Here is a 22,847-nt window from a genome sequence, read left to right as displayed (position 1 = left end):
ACTGTTAATTAGTTTAATATAAGGCAACACAGTTTATAAATAAAGCTTTATTTAAAGTTTATTCAACAAAGTAACCGTTACCGTCAAACAAATGTTCTTGTAATAAGTCTGATAGAATAGAATGGAAAATATTTTATTCATTCCCCAATGGGAGAAATTCAAATTGGTCTAGTATCTCAAAAAAATATATAAATATTTAGAATGATTGTATATTAGCAACAACAATAATACCAATTCTAATAAAAATACTTCGACTACTATGCATGAAATCTGCACGATATCTTGTGGACTGTTGCTTGTTTTTAAATTCATTTATTTGTTTCTCTTTATATTCTTTTATGTATTTTTAATGGTTCTTACACTCCCTGCTGCAATGCTTTTATTTTATGTAAAAGCACTTTGAATTGTTTTGTACATGAAATGTGCTATATAAATAAATTTGATTTGATTTGATTTTGATTTATACAAATAAATTTGATTTGATTTGACTACTACTACTACTAATAATGATAAATGACTAAATAAATTTAAGAAAAATCAATCAATCAATCAATTTGAGATTGTTGCTTGTGTAATTTATCCAGACTTTGGTTAGGTTTGGACTACTTTTAGCAAAAATGTTTTAATACTTACTTTTAATTCAATTAAATTCAATTTATTCATATAGCACCAACTCCCAACAAAAGTCAACGATACAGTCCATGATACGTCCTCCAGCTAATACTGTCCCATTATGAGGTTAGGTTTAGACTACTTAAGGCAAAAATGTTTTGCTGCTTACTGTTAATTAGTTTAATTTAATTTAATTCAATTCAGTTTATTCATATAGCACCAACTCCCAACAAAAGTCATCTCAAGGCACTTCAACGATACAGTCCATGATACGCCCTCCAGCTAATTGTCTACATATTAATACTGTCCCGTTATGAGGATAAAAGTTGGCTTGTTCTCATTGCAAATTCGATCATTTAGTAGAAGACATCTGCATACATGTTCCAGATGACTTCTCAAAACCGAAGAAAAGCTTTGTTTTCAGTGGACTTTTTCAAAAGTTTGTTAAGTCACTGAGGAGTTGCAGGAGGATGCCGTCAGCTGTTCAGCTCTCCTCCACACTGCACTGTTTAGGTGTTAGTTAGAACCAGCAACCTTTTTATAAACAGATTTATATTACAGGGTTGCCCCATTATTAGATAAGTCTTTGTCATTTATATTTTGGGACTACATACACTGAAAAAAACAACTCATAAGATTTACTTAAAAAACCCTTTGTAAGTATTTGCACTCAAATAATTTTAGTAATATTTAATGCTGCAATATCAAGTAAATTTTACTTACCATAAAACACAACAGTTTTGAAGATATTAAGTAACATTTACTTAATTACATCTAAGTTTTAAGTTATATTTATTTAAACAAATTAAGTAAAGTCTACTTGTTTTTCATAGGCAGGAACATCATTTTACTCAAAATTTTAAGTATATTTTATATATCTGTAGTATTTGCTGTTATGAAGTAACAGAGTAAAGTTTATGTAGTATTTCTAGATTTATGTACATACAACTATTAAACATTTAAATTGTATGAGGAAACCTAAGTAAAACTTACTCTTCCCCCATAATTCATGTATTACGTTAATAAAATGTTTAATTTTACTTAAGAAGCTCGAGTTCTTACTGAATCTTAAAAATACAAGGTAGAGATTATGACAGTTACTCTAATAGAGTTTACTTCACCAAAAAGTCACTTTTTTCAGTGTGTTTTCAACAGTGTGGATACCTGTGTTAATAAAAAAGTACCATCACATCTAAAATATTTACCACAAACATGACAAGAAATGACTGGTGACGTGGTGAAAGTATAGCCTGGCGACGCCATCCTACGTACTTCCGCCCAAAGATTTTGGCTCCGCACATAGTCTGGCCCAAACCCCCTACCTCGGTTCGCTCAGCCAATCAGCAAACAGTTGCGAGTGGTGACGCAGAACTCACGCGCGGAGTCCATTGTAGTCCATGTAATTGTAGTTTAACCGCAGCGGAAATAAACATGGCGACGGAAGAACGCTAGAAGCTATCCATGAAGTTGTCTCAACTCTGGAGAGCATTACACAATTAAAACGAGAAAAAGAGGAATGCCTCTTCAATATTGTTAGTGGCAAGGATGTCGTAGCTCTCCTTCCAACTGGCTTTGGGAAAAGTTTGATTTATCAAATGGTACCGGTATAATGAAAGCGGATGTGGGAAGCGTGATTCGCGAGCTAGAGCCTCGCGAGAGTAAGCATGAACCTCGGCGCATAACCTACGTCCTTTCTAAACATTATGATTGGTTAAGGGAACTCCAATGAATTTAAGTTGCTGAGTAAGGTCCCACCCTCCATGGGAACGGATTCCTCTTGGGTTTTTCCAGACTGTTTGACGGAGTCTAGTGAAAGTACCCCCATGTCTGAGACTTCTACCACACATTTCACAAGTATAGTTTCCCATCTAAATATATGATCACGGTATCTCTTTCACCCCTTTTAAAATGACCGTCATCATCATTTTTAAGTAAAGAATACCGGAGAATATGGGTGAAACATGACAGTCTGTGCAACAAGAACGAGGAGTCTGAGGGTAGGTTTTAAGTTTATTAAAATGAATACGTTTACAACATGTTCACTGAACAGTAAACTTTATTAAGTTTGCACCTTTATTAAATTAGATAGCAAATATGTTAAGTACAAGTTTCAGGTGTTTAGATTTGATGATAATTGATCAATAAATTCGGATACGTTGGTTAAATATTGGCTCAAGCCCTCTCTTTGTTTTTATTACATATTTCATTAACCCCATGATGCACATAGAACACAAAAAGGCAATATATCAGTCGTATAGTTGCAGCCGTCGGGGCTGTAACGTTAGAGTTGAGTTAATAGTTAATAACCGATGTTATAAACAACAACAATGCATGTTTAGTAATATCAAAATATATTATAACCATGATTAAGACATCTGTGAACCGCTTACGTGGTTTTTGATTTTTTTTCATTTTCTAAAATAATTCAAAGGAAAATTTCAAAGTGCTTCTAAATGAAAGAAAATCACATTTTTCAAACCAGATTCCACGACAACCGTCAGTCGATTTAAGATGAATGTTGTTGAAGCACATTCAGCATATTCAGCACTTTGAATGTGAAAATGTGGATAGTTTTTAGAACTGCTGCTTCTCACTGATGTGAGTGCTCATGTGGAGTGTCAGAGTGCTTCTGTGTCTGAAGATTTTGTCACACAATTCGCAAGAATACGGCTTCTCGCCCGTGTGCGTTCTCATGTGGACGGTTAGAACGCTCCTTTGAGCAAAACTTTTATCACAAATCACGCAGGCGTAAGGCTTCTCGCCCGTGTGGATTCTGATGTGGGCGGTCAGATTACCTTTGTGCGAAAAACTTTTCCCGCACGTTTCACACGAATACGACTTCTCGCCCGTGTGGGTCCTGATGTGGGCGGTCAGAGTGCTGCTGTGCCTGAAACCTTTCCCGCACGTTTCACAGAAATACAGCTTATTCTCCATGTGAGTCGCCATGTGGTCGTTCAAGTCGCCGCTCTGAGAGAAACCTTTCCCGCAAGTTTTGCAGGAAAACAGCTTATCGTCCGTGTGGGTCGTCAGGTGGATGTTTAACTGCCGAAACTGAGAGAAACTTGTTCCGCATATTTTGCACAGATACGGTTTCTCGCCCGTGTGCGTTCTCAAGTGAACGTTCAAGGCTGATGTGTGACCAAATCTTTTCCCGCAGAAATTACAAGAATACGGCTTCTCACCTGTGTGGACTCTGGAATGTCTCTTCATTTTGCATCTAAACTCAAAGGCTTTTCCACAAAAGTCGCATTTTATACACTTTTTACCCATATCAGTATTAGACTGTGTCTTTGGAGGGTTGTTCACATTGTTGCTGTGACTTCTTCTTCTGTGGTATCTGTTATTTGACTTGGGCTCGGCAGCTGTCATCGACCCGGAGTCTTCATGCTTGCCTCCTTCCTGATCTTGGCTCTGAGCTACAGAAGAATTCGGAGAGACGATCACGTCACAGTTGGGTTTCGGTTCACTTTCGTCATTTTCGTCACAAGCAGGAGTAACCATGACGGCATCGGTCTCCTGTTTCAGTACGAGCTGCTCTTCCTTCTGACTTGCACAAAGTTCCTCCTGTTCCTCTTTGATCGGCGGTGGGTTCGGCTCCTCCTGGTCTAGATGGGAGTTCCTCTCCTGGCTACAGAGCTGCCGGTCAGCAGCATCCTCCTCCTTACACACAAAATGTTGAGGGAGGTCTGAAGATACAAAGAGACACAAGAAAAACTTTAGAAAGATGATGCCGTGTAAATATCAGCAGTTTGAGATAAGATAAAAAAAAAAAACTTGGATCTGGCATCCATAACCTTGTAGCACCCAAGCATATGAATAATCATTGAAAAAAATAATTTCGTCTCTTCTTGCATCTTTTTGGGTGGGAATAAACCAATATTTTTGGAATTTTTGGAATTGGGCTATTTTTGATCATTTTAGGCAATGTTGCATATTTGCAACTGTGGGCTTTCCTGATTAATTTTGTAATAATACAATTTGGAGACCTGAGCTCCCATTAGCGCTGTGAAAGGTGGACAAAGCAGACCACACCAAACGAGACCAGAAGGAACTAGAACAGACCACCGCAAAGCAGAGTGTAATTCACTGAGCCAAGAAAACGATGCTGTGACAACTGTCGGCACATAAAATGTAATGTAAAAAAAATATTTCACATGAATGTAAATAATGTATGTAAATTTAAAAAATCAAATAATGTAATGTGAATAAAAATATAATGTAAATAAATAATGTAAATAAATAAAAAGCTTGTGGCATATCTGCAACTGTGGGTGCTACAAGGTTAACCGTGTCTTTAAAAGCTGATAAAAGCTCTTTTAAATGGCCATAAAGGGGCTAGCAAAAAAAGCCATTACTAGGAAATGGATGAAGGCAGAGGAGCCTAAAAGGGAAGATTGGGTTGACGTAATGCACAATATTTATATGATGCAAAGGTTGACATTTTCCATCAGATTAGAATCTGGCAAATTTAAGAATTACTGGAAAAATTGGTTGGACTTTGTTTCACCATTGAGGTCAGATTTTGTTGAATAAAACCCTGGGGACAGGAGGAACCCTTACATAGCTACAGATTGTATATAGTTAATTTGCAGGTAAATTTAAATGAGAAGAAGGAAAATTAGGAGACAGGAGGTTGGAAGAACGAACAGTAAATGCCAGGTATTGAAAGTGTTCGGGCAGGTTTGAAGCACATAAAGGAAAGAAAGGTTATAATGCTTCAAAACAGATACAGAATGTGGGCACAATAGTTTGTTGAATACGGGAAGGATATTGGGAAAACTGTGGAATTGTGGTTGTTCACCTGTATGGAAAACAAAAACTCAATAAAAATGTGCAAATTTAAAAAAAAAATGGGCATAAAGGACATGTAACCATGTTGATTTCAGTTTGATGACACAATCATTACTGTTGAGGCCCCGTGGAGGGATGGGGATTCCCATCGGCTTTACGACTGCAGCATGACCAAAGTAATACCAGAGTCATAGACGCCCCATTTGTTCGCTCAATGCCTCCTTTATCATCTCCTTCTGCACAGGAAACTATTCTAAATGAGAGGAAAAGGAGATAGTTCTGCCCCACGATTCCCTGCAGCCGTTTACATTCAAAGCAACAGTTGTTCTAACTGTGATTCCTGTAACATAAATGATGCAGGAGGGGTGCATTATATTCAATTTATTTGGCTTTTCTGTTCTGTCTTACACTCCCAACCATACCTACATTTCTGTAAACAGCAGTTTTATGTTGTCATGGAAACATGCTCACGGAGAAGAATGAGACAAACAACCGTCAACGCTCACAGCTACAGTCAATAAACAGATTTTTTCTCACTGTGAACTGGATTTGACTGGATAATCTTTCATTTGCCCGACAGGTAACGACAGCTGTCAGCACAAAAACTCGCTTAGTTATGTTAAATATGATCAATTACAAAACATTTATTTATCAAAGACAGATGACTAGATAAGTTCATGGATACACGGATACAATATGAAAAAAATCTCTACAATGTTTCAAGCAAATTTGGACATAAAGACACAACAAGTCGACCAAAAATGATTAAAAAAAAAGTTAAATTTGACTCACTTTTTTTTTGGTCGCCATTGTTAGGAACTGTAATTTTTATTTAGTTGTTCTTCTTTGTGAAGGGAGGTGGGTGTGGGGAATATAAGATCTCTTATCTCGGCAGTCTGGTAGAATTGTTAGTTATACCATATGTTGTAGATGTGAGACTGCTTGAACAACATGCTCTGTATCATTTTTGTTTATAAGATAAAAAATTCCAAAATAAAGTGTTTAAAAAAAATAAAAAAGTTAAATTTGACTCACTTCTGGAGAGGAGACCTATGAGATAGTGTGTTGAACATCTGCCAGACAGATGTTCTGTACTGTGTACAGTAAAAAAAAGTCAAGATTGTACATTTTCGTTTCATGACATTTATAATAAGCATCTGAATAATACTATTATTCACATGTTTAACTTCAAGATGTCAGTGTTCTGCACAATATATCCATTTACTTGGATCTACTTACACCTTATTTATATATCACCACTAACACCATCTTTTATTTATTTACCGTATCAAAAAAACTGTGCATCTTACACCCTTCCCTTTTTGTAGACACTTATATATTTTTTAATATTTTTATTTTCTCTTTGCATTGTTTTGGTGGCTTTAAATTTCGCTGTACCATGTACAATGACAATAAAGGCATTCTGATTCTGATGTTAGAAGCTAACTGTGGAGACTTGGGGAAAACAAAGGAAGTAAAACGTTCAATACTAATTGTATATCATTAGTCTATGACTGTAAATACCCAGTTTACCCACGCTTCCCCCTCATGACCCTTCCCTGAACCCCCTCCCCTCCTCGGCCCGGTTAATGCACTTATAACAGAGAAACAGTGAGTCATGAACAAACTGAGTGGGCAAAGCATTCATTATCTCCCCGTTTATGCATTCCCATATAATGGCATAAACTTTCACCAAATGGAGACATTTTTAAATCCAGGTTAAAAACATTTCTTTTCTCATGTGTCTTTGCATGAAATCTGCACGATATCTTTGAACTTATCTGGACTGTTGCTGGTTTTTAAATTCATTTAAATTATTTTATTTGTTTCTCTTTATATATTCTTTTATGTATTTTTAATGCTTCTTCCACTCCCTGCTGCAATGCTTTAATTTTATGTAAAGCACTTTGAATTGTTTGTACATGAAATGTGCTATATAAATAAATTTGATTTGATTTGATAAGTAGCCTGGTAAATGCTGTACTATGGTGTGATATATTACACCACAGAAGCTAAATGTAGTGCTCACACTATGTTTTACATGAAGTTAGAGCAAACGGATGAAAATAAAGCATAAAGCACAAAGAATTGTGGGACAGGATTAGGATTAGAGTTCCATCTGCTTTGCAGCATGTGTTGGGGGCAGCAGCATCAGAGCCTGAGGGGCACTTTACACGGAAACGAAAACGGGTTAAAAACGCAAAACCTTTTTGTGGATGCACTATATCGTTTAGATGGTAACGGCGTTTTGGGGGCATGAAAACGCAAAAAAGTGAAACCGCCCTCCAGAGTGGAATTCTTGAAATCGCTCCACTGTCGCGCCACCGTGTAAAGGATGAAAACGCAAAACTGCGTTTCTCGTCACATAGAAATAACGTGACAAGCATAATAAAGTGCCAGAAAACCGTGGGAAACACATAAACGTCACACACTTTTGCGTTTCCGTATGCACGCAGATTTTCACCCTAAAACGCTCGTCTAAATGCAGATTTAAAAGTGAAAACGAAACGCCACTTTTGCATTTTGGTTTCAGATCGTTTCCGTGTAAAGGTAGCCTGAGACCCAAAGAAACTGAACAAACCGGCTCCGGAGCTTCTTCATGGAACAGAAAACGCTGCAACCAGACGCTTAAAGCTGCAGTCTGCAACTCTTTTTCAAGCATAATGCCTGGAACTGTCCGGGGATTCTGAAAGTAGTACATTAAATACCCCAATACAAAAAAAAATGAGTTCTCTAGGTCCCCTATATGTCCCGCTAGGTCCCTCCAAAGCCAGCAGGTTTGTTTACAAAATTGCAGACCGGACCGGTAAAAGGTAACCAATCAGGTTACGAGCTGGGCTCTGCTGCCTGTCAATCACCGATTATGCACGCGCGATACAAGGTAGGCTCGTCCCCACGCTTATTTATCTGGACTATTGAACTTCATTACGGGCTAGTCTACTTACTGTGTCTTCCATGAGCGCAAATGACAGGTGAGTTGATGAATGAGGAGTCGTGTACGCGCATCTGGCGTGCACACAGACGTGCACGAGTTCTCATGTGTTTTGAAGGGGCGGGACAGGAAGTTGAATAACTTTTTATTTTTCGGTTTAAAAATAAGCAGTTCTTGCATTTTGCGACTACGGAGGTCACCGTTTTCAACTTCAAGCGTTCTGATAGATCATGTAAACTCTTAAAATGCCAAAAAGTAGGACTTTACGTATGACAACAACAAATCTTGCAGACTGCAGCTTTAACGTGAGGGGAAATACTGCCCATCCTCTACATAACATAAGCCCCTTTCACACTGAGGTATAACCCGCGTTTAATCCGCGAATTTAGCGTGTCCGCTGTTGCGTTCACACTGCCGACCCGGGCTGCCGCGTCAACTCGATTCGCCTTTCGACCCGCGTCGGACCCTAGTCTTTTTGCCGAGCCGAGTTTGGTGTGAACGCAATCGATGCGGGTCGGACGTGGGCGTGGCGTGAGGAGTTTAAAAGACAGAATGGACAGCTGATTCAGAACAACAGCGACAGGTGAGGACAAGTTTTACTCTGTTTTAGCCTACATCAGGTTGGAGACATTTTTTAATATGACCAACTGGGGACACAAGGAGGTCCGCGAGCTCCTCAGCCTCCGAGCAGAGGACGTTATTTACCGCCACATTTCGGGGACTATAGTGCTCTTGTATTCTCCGCATATGTTCTTCGGCGGCATCCCACGTTGTGACCATCCACACCCCGTAAAATAACATCTCCATGAACTGCATATACAATTGCAAAAACGAGTCCTCAAGGTGTATTTAACCCTACCTCCGACGCATGGCTTTTGCCTACGTCATAGTACACGCCCAGCATTTTATGTGTTCCCTGTGACGCTCTGCCACTAGGCCACGCCCCCTGAACTCGGCTTCAGGCGACACGGGTCACCCTGACACGCCAAGCGCTCACATTGCTCGACGCGGGTCGAAGGTGCAATTTGGACCCGCTAACGTAGCGGGTCGCAGTGTGAAAGGGGCTATAGATGAGCTGAAAACTATCACAGTGTTTGTAGTGAATGCTAACTCAGTTAAACTCGTTATAAGACTCTAACGCATAATTACAACAGAATAAAACACATATTACATTTAAAGTGTAGACATGAGGACAGATTTGTGCAGAATTCAGCTGGTCTGAAGTTTTACTGACGTCTGAGCAAACGATGCTTCACAAAATATAATTTTACAACCAATCCCCAGATTAAGCTGCTCTGTTGTAGCTTTGCTATTTATTTATGCATCTACAAAGAGGGATAATTTAAACCAAATACAACAAAATCGAATAAGATAACATAAGATAAAAGTGTCATCATACTACTGGGTATTAAAAGCAATCCTAAATAAGTAGGTTTTTATGATATATGACATAAAATAGCATCTTACTGAGTGGACAGTTCTATTATCTAAATAGCACTCTGTTGTATGGGTGCACTCAGAAATTGATAAGAAGAATGTAAACTCTTTTATGGATACCCAGTACCTGGTATTTTCCATTTACAGCAGCAATATTTAAACCATTTAATCCTTTAAACTTCATCTAAATAAAATTGAAACTCAATAACCAAACACAATGACAGCCTGTGATGAGGATAATTTCCCAAATCAAGTTTTTTTTCTTTACATTTCTGCTCGATATGCTCCAGTCTTCCCCCCTCCAAAAAAAGGTAATAAAGGAAAAACTGAAGCTGTTTTTCTTTTGTGCTTTTTCCAATGACACCAGCTCTGCAGCTCGGATACTTCTGGGCTATTTACTCCAGCCCATCCCAGTGTTTCATACCTATTGTGGGTAAGTTTATTTGGGGTTTCCAGGTGATATCCAGCAGCCTGCGCTGACGGTCGATCTCCTCCTCGTACCGGCCGATGGTTTTCTCAAACTCTGAGAATATTTCCTCAGCAGCAGCAGTGAGTCGCTGGCTGATAAACTCTCTCAGATGCTGAGCTGAAGACATTGTTGCTGCTCACACTCACAGATTCAGCTCAGACAACACAGCGAAGCTGGCTCTGCTAACGCTTTCAGCTGAGTTTCCCGAATAGAGTTCCGGCAGAAACAGGGAATTCACTTTGGTTCCGCCTTCAACTCCATAAAAGCTTGCTTTGTTGCAGCTTGTCTGAGTAGAGAAGAGTTTTTTACAGATTGAAAGACAACATTTTAACTAGACAACACATTCTGTAAATTTCTTCTTAATCTTAATATTAATGCTGCTGCATTTCATGGGAGAATCATATAGAGATTTTTCATTACCAGTATTATTTATATTTTATTAATTTCAACTTCACAATGTGCAATGTTATTTATACTAGGTCACTTTACTTTTAGGTCACTTTACTTTTTAGAACTTACTTTTTTTTTCTAGTTTTTAGTACTTGCTTTTTCTCTTTAAAAAAAAAGTTTTCTCTTTTTTAATTTCTTGTTTCATGTCTGTTGTTGCTGCTGTGACAAGTGAATTTCCCCGTTGTGGGATAAATAAAGTACAATCTAATCTAATCTAAATAAGCTGACAATAAACTGGGCTCTTCTTAGAGTTGGAAATTGAAACCTGATGAGAAAATACCAGGTACTGGGTATCCATAAAGGAGTTTACATTCTTCTTATCAATTTCTGAGTGCACCCATACAATAGAGAACTGTCCACTCAGAAAGATGCTATTTTACGTCATATATCATAAAAACCTACTTATTTAGGATTGCTTTTAATACCCAGTAGTGTGATGAGACTTTTGTCTTATTTTATCTTATTCGATTTTGTTGTATTTTATTGCTTTCACTGTTCTTTTATTGTTTTTATTTGTTTTTACTTATTCTTCTCTTTATTTATTACCTACTGTAAAGCACCTTGGTACATCATAATGATTGTTTGAATTAGGGCTGTATAAATAAAATACATTTACATTTCAGAATGAACAACTAATATTTATGTGAAGTTTAATGAATACAAAATCTAACATTTAGAGTTTTGCATGTTCAGAATAAAGATATTTGTTAAAAAAAAATAGATACAGAATTAATAAGAGGAACTGGTAATGATCATTTTCAAAATATTCCCAACCTTAAACTCATGGAGCTGATTGGAGGCACCATATGTGACCATAAGTGGCATAGTGAGATGATCCATGGCACCAAATACTGACGGTGTACTGTAAAAGTTTGCTTCTGTTCAAACTGGTGAAGATTTTACAGTTTCCCAAAAACTTCCAAAGAGACGGTGCTGTAAAAATGCCTCTTTAAAATTAAAGAACAAGTCCAGTAAACAATTTAAATGGAAATCTTGCAGTTTGACACACACACATGAAAAAAAAGTTTTATTAGACACATATTAAACGACATTTAATAAACTCCCATGATGTTTGTTGAAGAACAGTATAAAGGTGCTTTAAGTCTGAACAGTTTACTTTTAACTTGTACAAATGGTTTTACTTCCTGTTTTAGGAATATAACTTCGCAGCTGCGTAAATTCTGATGCAGAAATTCAATGTCTTGTTATTTCTGAAATTTTTACCACATATTTTACGAGGATACAGTTTCTTTACTGGGCTTTCAAGTACCTGTTCAGTTTTGAAGTGTATTTAAAACTTTTCCCTGATGTGCTACAGGCTAAGATCTTTCACCAGTGTGATTTTTCATGTGGATAATCAAGCGACAACCTTGAGTGAAACTTTTACCGCATATTTTGCAGAGGTAAGGCTTCCCACCTGTGTGAGTTCTCATGTGGCCAGTCAAACCACTACTCTGAGTAAAATGTTTTCCACATGTGTTGCAAGTATAAGGCTTCTCACCAGTGTGAGTTCTAAGGTGGTCAGTCAAATGATGATTGTGACTGAAACTTCTACCGCATACTTTACAAGTATACGGCTTCTCACCTGTGTGAGTTCTCCAGTGCCTTTGCAGTTGGGATCGCCCTTTAAAGCTTTTCCCACATGTTTTACAAGGGAAAAACTCTCCTGTGCGAGTTCTCATGCGGACATTCAAACTGTAACTTTGAGAGAAACTTGTTCCGCATTTTTTGAACGGATACGGCTTTTCACATGTGTGGACCCTGCGATGTGTCATCATTTGGGAAATAAACTTGAAGGCTTTTCCACAAAAGTCACATCTGATATACTCTTTATATGTGTCCATATAACTGTGACCCTCTGAAATAGGAGAGTTGTCTACATAATAACTTTTTTGTCTTTGATGTCTCTCGTTTGGATTCGACTCTTCATTTCTAGTTGAGTCTGTGTGTCTCCGTCCTTCCTGATCTCGGCTCTCGGCGTCATAAAAGTTCTGAGTGAGGAGCTGGTCTCTGTTTGGTTCTGGTTCACAATCATTTCTCTTCTTATGCTGCCTTTCCTCCTGAATGCTGCAGAGTTCCTCCTGTTCCTCCGTAATCTGTGGGGATTCTGGTTCCTGGTGGTCCAGACTGGAGGTCCTCTCCTGGTTACAGACATGCTGCTCAGTGAGACACTTCTCTTCCTTACAGTCATGCTGTTTGACGTCTAGAAGGAAAACAAACACATTAATTTAGCAGATGCTTTTGTCCAAACCAACTTACAAGCGTGAAACTTATTTAGGGGACTGTGGGAATTAGTATCTTCTCCAAGGACTTCCACAGAGTCATAGGGGAAGTTAAGGATCAAAACAGTGACCTTTCAGTCTAAAGGATGACCACTCCACCTCCTGAGATACACCTGCCCAATATTGCCCAATAAATCTATATATGTGATTTCTTTTTAAAAAACATTTGAGAAACTTTGTCATATTTTTAGATGTTGGCAAGGCTCTGCAGTGTCCTTTTTGACTGAAGCTGAAAATGTGCCAACGTGACTTATATATTCTTAATAGCAAAGCCCTCTGTACAAAAGATACAGTGAGCAGCTTTCCACCTTCAGTCAGTTATGATTGCATTAGCATTGCCAGAAATATTAATCTAGGAGAGCCTTTGGGTTAGAATTAGAACCAAAACAAAGTTGCTCGATCAAACAGTTTAACTGTCGGATCTAATACAAATTTGACTGAAGAGTGAGTTACAAACTGATGGACAGAAACTTCACTCTTAATGGTATATCTTCATCACCCCACTTTTACTAAGAAAAATTATTCTGATCCCTCTTTGATAAAAAAAAAAAAAATCCAATCCAGGTAGACTCATTTGACTAAAGAACATTTGTCATGACTGTGCATTCATGCATGTAACTTGTGCTTCAGAGCACTCAAAGCATGTTTCTTCTCCACCAGCTCCTTTGTCAAATCAGGAAACACAGAAAGCTGACATCCCTACAACACAAATCCACACTTTTCTTTACTGCTGTAACCCGTTGTCCCTCACCAAAGTCAGAAAGTCAATGTCCCTCCAAATCTGCTACTTTTACCACTTATTTTACAAGGATTGTTTTAAACCTGTTCACATTTTCAAGTGCCTCTCAGATATCAATTATTAAATGGACTTTCAAAGGACCACTTTGAGAGAAAGATTTTTCAGACCTTTCACAGCAATATGAGTTTTCACTTCTGTTAGTTCTCATGTGAAAAGTTAAATTATGATTATTACTAAAACTTTTCCCACATATTTTACAGGGACGCATCTCTTCACCTCTGTGAGTTCTCATGTGGAAAGTTAAATTATGATTATTATGGGGCGGTCGGTGGCGTAGTGGGTTAAAGGATAAGACCGTTTTTTTTACATTGGGCCCTTGATTTCACATTATAACATGATGTTCTACTCACCCCTGCTTGTTGTTGAACATTTGGAGCTGTTCCGAAGATATTCGCGAGACGTCTGGCTGCTCTCTTTGAGCTATTCGGCCATGAAACGGTTTCCTATGGGCAAGCTTATACAGGCACAAACTATGCTGTTTATAATTTATTAATTACTGTACATTAGCACTGATAACGTGGAGGTGCGTCGCTTACTTAAAAAAATCCGGGTTACTAATTTTGAATTTTAGCCGAATGAATAAATAGGCAGCAGGTCTGTGGGCTGTCTGTGGTAGTAGCACGACGAGGACGTCAGTAACACCCACTTTACGACAAAAAAATCAAAATTACATTAACCCGGATTTTTTTAAGTAAGCGACGCACCTCCACGTCATCAGTGCTAGTGTAGAGTAATTAATAAATTATAAACAGCATAGTTTGTGCCTGTATAAGCTTGCCCATAGGAAACCGTTTCATGGCCGAATATCTCAAGAGAGCAGCCAGACGCCTCGCGAATATCTTCGGAACAGCTCCAAATGTTCAACAACAAGCAGGGGTGAGTAGAACATCATGTTATAATGTGAAATCAAGGGCCCAATGTCAAAAAAACGGTCTTATCCTTTAAGCAGGCGCCCCATGTACAGAGGTTACAGACCTCGCTGCAGCTGGCCCCCGTTCGACTCCCGCACCGAGCGGCCCTGTGCTGCGTGTCTATCCCCTCTCTCTGCTTCCTGTCTCTCTCCAACTGTCCTCTCATTAAAGGCATATATAGCCAAAAAAATCTTTAAATTAAAAAAAAATTATGATTATTACTAAAACTTTTCCCACATACTTTACAGGGACCCATCTCTTCACCTCTGTGAGTTCTCATGTGGAGAGTTCAATTATGACTATTACTAAAACTTTTCCCACATATTTTACAGGGACACGTCTCTTCACCTCTGTGAGTTCTCATGTGGAGTTAAATTATGATTATTACTAAAACTTTTCCTATATATTTTACAGGGACCCATCTCTTAACCTCTGTGAGTTCTCATGTGGAGTTAAATTATGATTATTACTAAAACTTTTCCCACATATTTTACAGGGACACGTCTCTTCACCTCTGTGAGTTCTCATGTGGAGTTAAATTATGATTATTACTAAAACTTTTCCCACATATTTTACAGGGACCCATCTCTTCACCTCTGTGAGTTCTCATGTGGAGAGTTCAATTATGATTATGACTAAAATTTTAACAACTTTTTTTACATTGATGCATCTCTTCACCTCTGTGAGTTCTAATGCAGAAAGTTAAATTAAGATTATTACTAAAACTTTTCCCACATATTTTACAGGGACGCATCTCATCACCGCTGTGAGTTCTCATGTGGAAAATTAAATTATGATTATTACTAAAACTTTTCCCACATATTTTACAGGGACCCATCTCTTCACCTCTGTGAGTTCTCATGTGGAAAGTTAAATTATGATTATTACTAAAACTTTTCCCACATATTTTACAGGGACCCATCTCTTCACCTCTGTGAGTTCTCATGTGGAAAGTTAAATTATGATTATTACTAAAACTTTTCCCACATATTTTACAGGGACCCATCTCTTAACCTCTGTGAGTTCTCATGTGGAGTTAAATACTAGCCCCTTTCACACTGCCGAATAACCCGCGTTTAATTCGCGAATTTAGCGTGTCCGCTGTTGCGTTCACACTGCCGACCCGGGCTGCCGCGTCAACTCGACTCGCCTTTCGACCCGCGTCGGACCCTAGTCTTTTTGCCGAGCCAAGTTTGATGTGAACACAATCGACGCGGGTCGGACGTGGGCGTGACATGAGGAGTTTAAAAGACAGAATGGACAACTGATTCAGAACAACAGCGACAGGTGAGGACAAGTTTTACTCTGTTTTAGCCTACATCAAGTTGGAGATATTTTTTAATATGGCCAACTGGTGAGACAAGGAGGTCCGCGAGCTCCTCAGCCTCCGAGCAGAGGACGTTATTTACCGCCACATTTCGGGGACGGTGAAAGATGGACCTCTGCTGGAAGGGCTGGCGAGAAAGATGGGAGAGCGCGGTTTCCCACGCAGCAAGACGCACCGTAAAGTAACATCTCCATGAACTGCATTGCAAAAATGAGTTCTCAAGGTGTCCCGCCATCGTTTGTTTGAAAAATTTGATGCAGACAGGTGTATTTCACCCTACCTCCGACGCATGGCTTGTGCCTACGTCATTGTACACGCCCAGCATTGTATGTGTTTGGTGTGACGCTCTGCCACTAGGCAACGCCCCCTGAACTCGGCTTCAGGCGACACGGGTCACCCTGACACGCCAAGCGTTCACATTGCTCGACGCGGGTCGAAGGTGCAATTTGGACCCGCTAAGATAGCGGGTCGCAGTGTGAAAGGGGCTACTGATTATTACTAAAACTTTTCCCACATATTTTACAGGGACCCATCTCTTAACCTCTGTGAGTTCTCATGTGAAGTTAAATTAAGATTATTACTAAAACTTTTCCCACATATTTTACATGGATGCATCTCTTCACCTCTGTGAGTTCTAATGTAGAAAGTTAAATTAAGATTCTTACTAAAACTTTTCCCACATATTTTACAGGGACCCATCTCTTCACCTCTGTGAGTTCTCATGTGGAGAGTTCAATTATGATTATTACTAAAATTTTAACAACTTTTTTACATGGATGCATCTCTTCACCTCTGTGAGTTCTAATGCAGAAAGTTAAATTAAGATTATTACTAAAACTTTTCCCACATATTTTACATGGATGCATCTCTTCACCTCTGTGAGTTCTCATGTGGAGTTAAATTATGATTATTACTAAAACTTTTCCCACATATTTTACAGGGACCCATCTCTTAACCTCTGTGAGTTCTCATGTGAAGTTAAATTAAGATTATTACTAAAACTTTTCCCACATATTTTACAGGGACACGTCTCTTCACCTCTGTGAGTTCTAATGTAGAAAGTTAAATTAAGATTCTTACTAAAACTTTTCCCACATATTTTACAGGGACCCATCTCTTCACCTCTGTGAGTTCTCATGCGGAGAGTTCAATTATGATTATTACTAAAATTTTAACAACTTTTTTACATGGATGCATCTCTTCACCTCTGTGAGTTCTCATGTGGAAAATTAAATTATGATTATTACTAAAACTTTTCCCACATATTTTACATGGATGCATCTCTTCACCTCTGTGAGTTCTCATGTGGAGTTAAATTATGATTATTACTAAAACTTTTCCCACATATTTTACAGGGACCCATCTCTTAACCTCTGTGAGTTCTCATGTGGAAAGTTAAATTATGATTATTACTAAAACTTTTCCCACATATTTTACAGGGACACATTTCTTCACCTCTTTGAGTTCTCATGTGGAGAGTTCAATTATGATTATTACTAAAATTTTAACAACTTTTTTTTACATGGACCCATCTCTTCACCTCTGTGAGTTCTCATGTGGAAAGTTAAATTATGATTATTACTAAAACTTTTCCCACATATTTTACAGGGACCCATCTCTTCACCTCTGTGAGTTCTCATGTGGAAAGTTAAATTATGATTATTACTAAAACTTTTCCCACATATTTTACAGGGACCCATCTCTTAACCTCTGTGAGTTCTCATGTGAAAAGTTAAATTATGATTATTACTAAAACTTTTCCCACATATTTTACAGGGACCCATCTCTTCACCTCTGTGAGTTCTCATGTGGAGAGTTCAATTATGATTATTACTAAAAATTTTAACAACTTTTTTACATGGATGCATCTCTTCACCTCTGTGAGTTCTCATGTGGAAAGTTAAATTATGATTATTACTAAAACTTTTCCCACATATTTTACAGGGACACGTCTCTTCACCTCTGTGAGTTCTCATGTGGAAAGTTAAATTATGATTATTACTAAAACTTTTCCCACATATTTTACAGGGACACGTCTCTTCACCTCTGTGAGTTCTCATGTGGAGAGTTAAATTATGATTATTCCTAAAACATTTCCCACATATTTTACAGGGACGCATCTCTTCACCTCTGTGAGTTCTCATGTGGAAAGTTAAATTATGATTATTACTAAAATATTAACAACTTTTTTTACATGGACGTGCTCTTCACTTCTGTGAACTCTCATGTGCCTTTACAGTTGTAATGACTTCAAATCTTTTTCCACAGGTGTAACAAAGGAAAAACTCATCAGTGTGACTTTTCACTCTGGGAAAACTTATTCCACATTTTTTGCAAGAACATGCTGTTTCACCCACGTGGATTCTGTCATGTCTCATGAAATTCAATTGATGCAAAAAGGCTTTTCCAAAAATATCACATTCTAAAGGCTTCTTACTTGTGTCAACATTACACTGGCTCTCAGACACAGAAGAGGTTTCTACATTGTTACTATGAGTTGTGTTCCAGTGATGTCCGTCCTTTGGCTTCGGCTCTGAATTTCTAGTTGAATCAGAATCTTTTTGCTTTTTTCCTTCCTGATCTTGGCTTTCAGCTACAGCAGAGAATTCAGTGAGGATCTTGTCAATGTTTGGTTCTGGTTCACTGGGGTCACTCCCCATGTAATTAGAAGTCACCATAAAGTTATCAGTCTCCGGCTTAAGTTCAGGCTGCTGTTTATCCTGACTAATGCAGAGTTTCTCAAGTTCCTCTTTAATCGGTGGAGACTCTTGTTGCAGAATCGAGTTCCTTTCCTGGAAACTGAGCTGCTGGTCAGTATAAGACTTCTCTGCGTTACAGTCATGTTGTTGTAGGTCTGAAGGAAGAAGAGGAAACGAGAAAAACTTTATTAATTGAGGTGTCAGCAAACTATACTATAGACAAAAATATAGTTAGATCTTCACTCAGTCTTTTTACTAAATGTTTTTGGCTAATACCCTGCCTGTCCAAAAAAGAAAAAGAAGTCACAGATCAATACTTAGTTGGACCACTTTTAGCTTTAATGGCATCATTTTGATAAGCTTAGCTGCGTTAGAGCTGCGTTATCCTCCAAGATCTTTTACTGATGATCGGAGAGTCAAACCGTCGTTTTCTCCAGAACATCCCAAAGATTCTCAGTGGGTTTAAAGGAAAACGCCAGAAAGTTTCAAATTTACTATTTTCCCTGGTACATGTTCCTAAAAATCGATTTCTCACCTTGTTTACATTTGTCAGCCCGAGAGAGTAACATTCGCGAATGTTTGAAATTCAAGTTATATCGCTCTGGCTCTCCCTCCCTAGTGCCGCCATGTTCACTCAACATGATGTCAGAAATGCAAACATTTTTCTACAGCAATGGAAGACACTTACGAACTGTCTTGGTCTGACTCGGACCCGGAAATAGAATGCGAAGTTTCGATCCAAGGCTCGATCCAAGCTTATAGCCATCAGCCGAGATGGTCGGATAAGGCTAAAAATAAGGATGGGTAAGTGGCTGTCGCAGCAGCCGCGACACCGCCGCCAAATGCTAACGACTCACCGGTTGTATCCACGAGCCGTGAGGCGTTTCCGGACCCCATACCCAACCTTGTGTACCGTTTCCAGGCCTACCGGCAGGTGACCTACTTTCTCCATGGGAGACTTGGGAAGCGCTTCCGAAGAGTGATTCCCTCCTGTGCGGTGTGGGCGATCAGGGATAAATATGAGTCGCAGGACGGGACCTACAAGGGTTTCCTTCACGCCGACGAGGCAGTTGTAGACTATCACTACAGATATATGTGAACATACATGTTGAAATAAAAATAATTTCTAATTCTACTATATACAGGTACTATTCAATCATTGTGTATTTCCAAGTTACACTCTACACTTTGTTAGAGCACACTCCCGCCACACAAGTAGAATTTTATTTCCGCTGCACAAGTAGAATTGCATTTCTGACGTAAAATATGCCCGGATGTGGCTGAACATGGCTGCGCCCATGGCCAGAAGTGAAAAAATCTGGGAGCGCAAGGTTATGGGTTGAATAATGTAAAACAGTGTGAGAAATCGATTTTGGGGGACAGGTGTCAGGGAAAATAGGAAAATTGAAATTTTCCGACGTTTTCCTTTAAGGTCTGGACTCTGCTGTTCTCATGCTCCCTGAACCATTCTTTCACAATTTTTACCTGATGAATCCTGACATTATCATCTTTGAAAATGCCTATGCAATCAAGATCATACTGATGGTAAAACTTGGTCATTCAGTGTACTCAGCTGATCTAAATTTTTGGGCAGATAGATGCTCAACTTTGACCTGACCAACTGAAGCAACCCCAAAACATAACACATAAGAGATGTCAGTTTCTATGTAAAGACATGAAGAAACATAAGTATATAACATTTCTAACTCTAGTTCTCCTGTTGTACACGTAATAATATAAAACACAGGATGATGTTGTCCATGATTGTGCCAGAACAATAGAACATATTGCACAAAGTGATAAATACAGTAATAAAAAAGAAGAAAACAGTAGTATAAACAACATAAAGATATTGCAAATGATTGTTAGCCACTATCTTTCCGGGTTTCATTAATAATATGTTGGACTGTTCGTAACTCAGTTTTAGAGGTTTCTGCAGTCTTTTTTGTTGTTTTCTTTGATTGACAAGAGCCAATAATTTGACCCTTCTGAAACAGACTAACATCTGTTGCACGACACGTGTCTTCCAACATGATTATTTATGGAATAAGAAGCTCTTCACTGCATAAGTTGTAGTCAAATAACATGTTTTCCTTCCAACATATTACTCACGACAGTCCTTTTCCACCGCAAGGCTCTTATTCTTATTTATTCATTTCTTTGGCCAGGCAGTGTATAATGGACTGAAATCCGGCCACAGTATATTTCATCCGCCAGTCATCCAGATGGAATCCACTCTTCTATCCCTAATGCGATCTGAATGGATAAAAAGGGGATCGGGGAAAACAAAAGCTGCTAAATCTGCTTCTTTTTTGATGAAGGTTGGTGTAAAGGTGCCACTTTGATGTGCAAGAACTGCGGCCAAAACATGGAGACATTGCTGTTAAACCGCTGAGAACTCGAAGGAGTTTTCCTCCTTCATCCAAGTAGATGTTCACATCCCACCCAGTCAGCGCAAATGACCCACTGTGACCCCTGTTCATCCCTTGAGTTAGGAGCCTTTTTCCTGCCTGAATGGTTCACAGCTCAGAGTTAAGTGGCTTAACAAAGAAAAAACACATTCCTCTGAAGATGCTCAGGTACAAGGACTGGACTGAAGATGAGGGAAGAAGCAGAAACTGTCCAAAGAGAAACTCTGAGAGAGCTTCAGGAAGCTGCAGAACTGCTGATCAGGACAAAGAAAGGCTGGATCAACAGTAATCATCTGAACTCTGGCTCAGGACTCCTGGATTTGGCTGAAATAATTCTAATACAACATATCACTGAAACAAGAAATGGAAACAGAAGTAATTCTTAATTTGATGCCTTCTACGTGTTTCCTTAAAGTTGGGTCTGCAGCAGGTTTATTACAGTGATGAAGCGTTTTTTTTACATTGTGCCTGGGGTCGAACTGCACAGTTCTGTTTGTGCAATTTCCCTAAGGCTGAGTGTAATATTTAGCAATATCTTTGCACTAAGTGCACTTTATTTATTTTTTATATATTTTTTTTTCGAGTGCTGGCACATAGCACTTCCATACCTATTTATATTGTATAGCAGAGGTGTGACCAGAATGGCATGTGTGGGGGGGCAGTTAGCTCATCTGGGGGGGGGCAGAAAACAATACCTGAAAAAAAATAAAATAAAATAAAAAAATAAAAAAAAAATCGGTGGAAAACCACTACTACAACTTCAAGCATAATAATAATAATAATAATAATAATAATAATAATAATTCAATTCGGTAATGAAAATATGGTCACAATCGCATAAATCATGACCGTCAATTTTGTTAACAGTGTGGAATTTTTTTATGATTTTTTTTGTAAAGAAATGTAGAACAGCCAACTCCAGCTTTTTATTACCTTCATTAAGTCTACATTTCAGATCATTATATACAACAAAAACATCCGAAAATTTGAAAATCGCCTTTTTCTTCAGCAGCAAGGGGTTAAGAGTACGGGGGGGTACACACGATAACAAAAAAATAAATAAAGCTATTTATTCTATCAATACAAGACACAAACAGAGATAATAAATCGTGGCCTTTTTTCTGGCCATTTTTCTTTGGATAGACAGGGCATTTCTCAGGGGGGCAGGGCTTGTTTCATACCTATTCTCTGGAGCTTTATTCCGGGTTTCCAGGTGACATCCAGCAGCCTGCGCTGCCGGTCGATCTCCTCCTCGTACCGGACGATGGTTTTCTCAAACTCGGAGAATATTTCCTCAGCAGCAGCAGTGAGCCGCTGGCTGATAAACTCTCTCAGATGCTGAGCTGAAGACATTGTTGCTGCTCACACTCACAGATTCAGCTCATTTCCCCTTCCGTCACATGACTTGTTCTTCTTCATTTTCGGTGAGATTTGGTGCATTGCTGCCTCCCGCTGTCCCATAAACCTCACTGCCGCTTTCATCCACAACATAAATAAATACATTATACATATTTAAATATATATCCGGTTTAGTAGTATTTCTTCGATTTAACCCTCCTGTTGTCTTGCGAGTCAAAAGTGAGCCACCACCATGTTTAGCTGCAGAAAAAATACCTTAAACTATCTTTTTCCAACTTGAAATGTTATGACGTTTCCTAAAGGGACCCCATCATTAGAAAAAGTCAGACTTTATTTTTGTTTATGTTTCCATGTGCACTGGATAAAAT

At 38.6% G+C, this 22,847-nt stretch overlaps 2 protein-coding genes across 2 annotated transcripts; both read right to left on the bottom strand.

Moving 5' to 3' along the window:
• Positions 1-2,659: 2,659 nt before the first annotated feature.
• Positions 2,660-10,453, bottom strand: LOC142400846 (uncharacterized). The gene is made up of 2 exons (XM_075486082.1): positions 10,197-10,453; positions 2,660-4,298 (listed from the first exon to the last, which is right to left on the bottom strand). The coding sequence occupies exons 1-2, from the start codon at positions 10,366-10,368 to the stop codon at positions 3,187-3,189; spliced, it is 1,284 nt and encodes a 427-aa protein (XP_075342197.1). The 5' UTR covers positions 10,369-10,453; the 3' UTR covers positions 2,660-3,186.
• A 1,250-nt stretch (positions 10,454-11,703) lies between these two features.
• LOC142400845 (uncharacterized) lies at positions 11,704-22,506 on the bottom strand. The gene is made up of 3 exons (XM_075486081.1): positions 22,302-22,506; positions 18,448-18,864; positions 11,704-12,894 (listed from the first exon to the last, which is right to left on the bottom strand). The coding sequence occupies exons 1-3, from the start codon at positions 22,471-22,473 to the stop codon at positions 12,011-12,013; spliced, it is 1,473 nt and encodes a 490-aa protein (XP_075342196.1). The 5' UTR covers positions 22,474-22,506; the 3' UTR covers positions 11,704-12,010.
• Between the last annotated feature and the right edge of the window lie 341 nt (positions 22,507-22,847).

This window comes from Odontesthes bonariensis, chromosome 15 (assembly GCF_027942865.1).
Source record: "Odontesthes bonariensis isolate fOdoBon6 chromosome 15, fOdoBon6.hap1, whole genome shotgun sequence".
Taxonomy (NCBI): domain Eukaryota; kingdom Metazoa; phylum Chordata; class Actinopteri; order Atheriniformes; family Atherinopsidae; genus Odontesthes; species Odontesthes bonariensis.
Note: the sequence above shows the minus strand (reverse complement) of the source record. Positions and strands in the feature narration are given on the sequence as shown.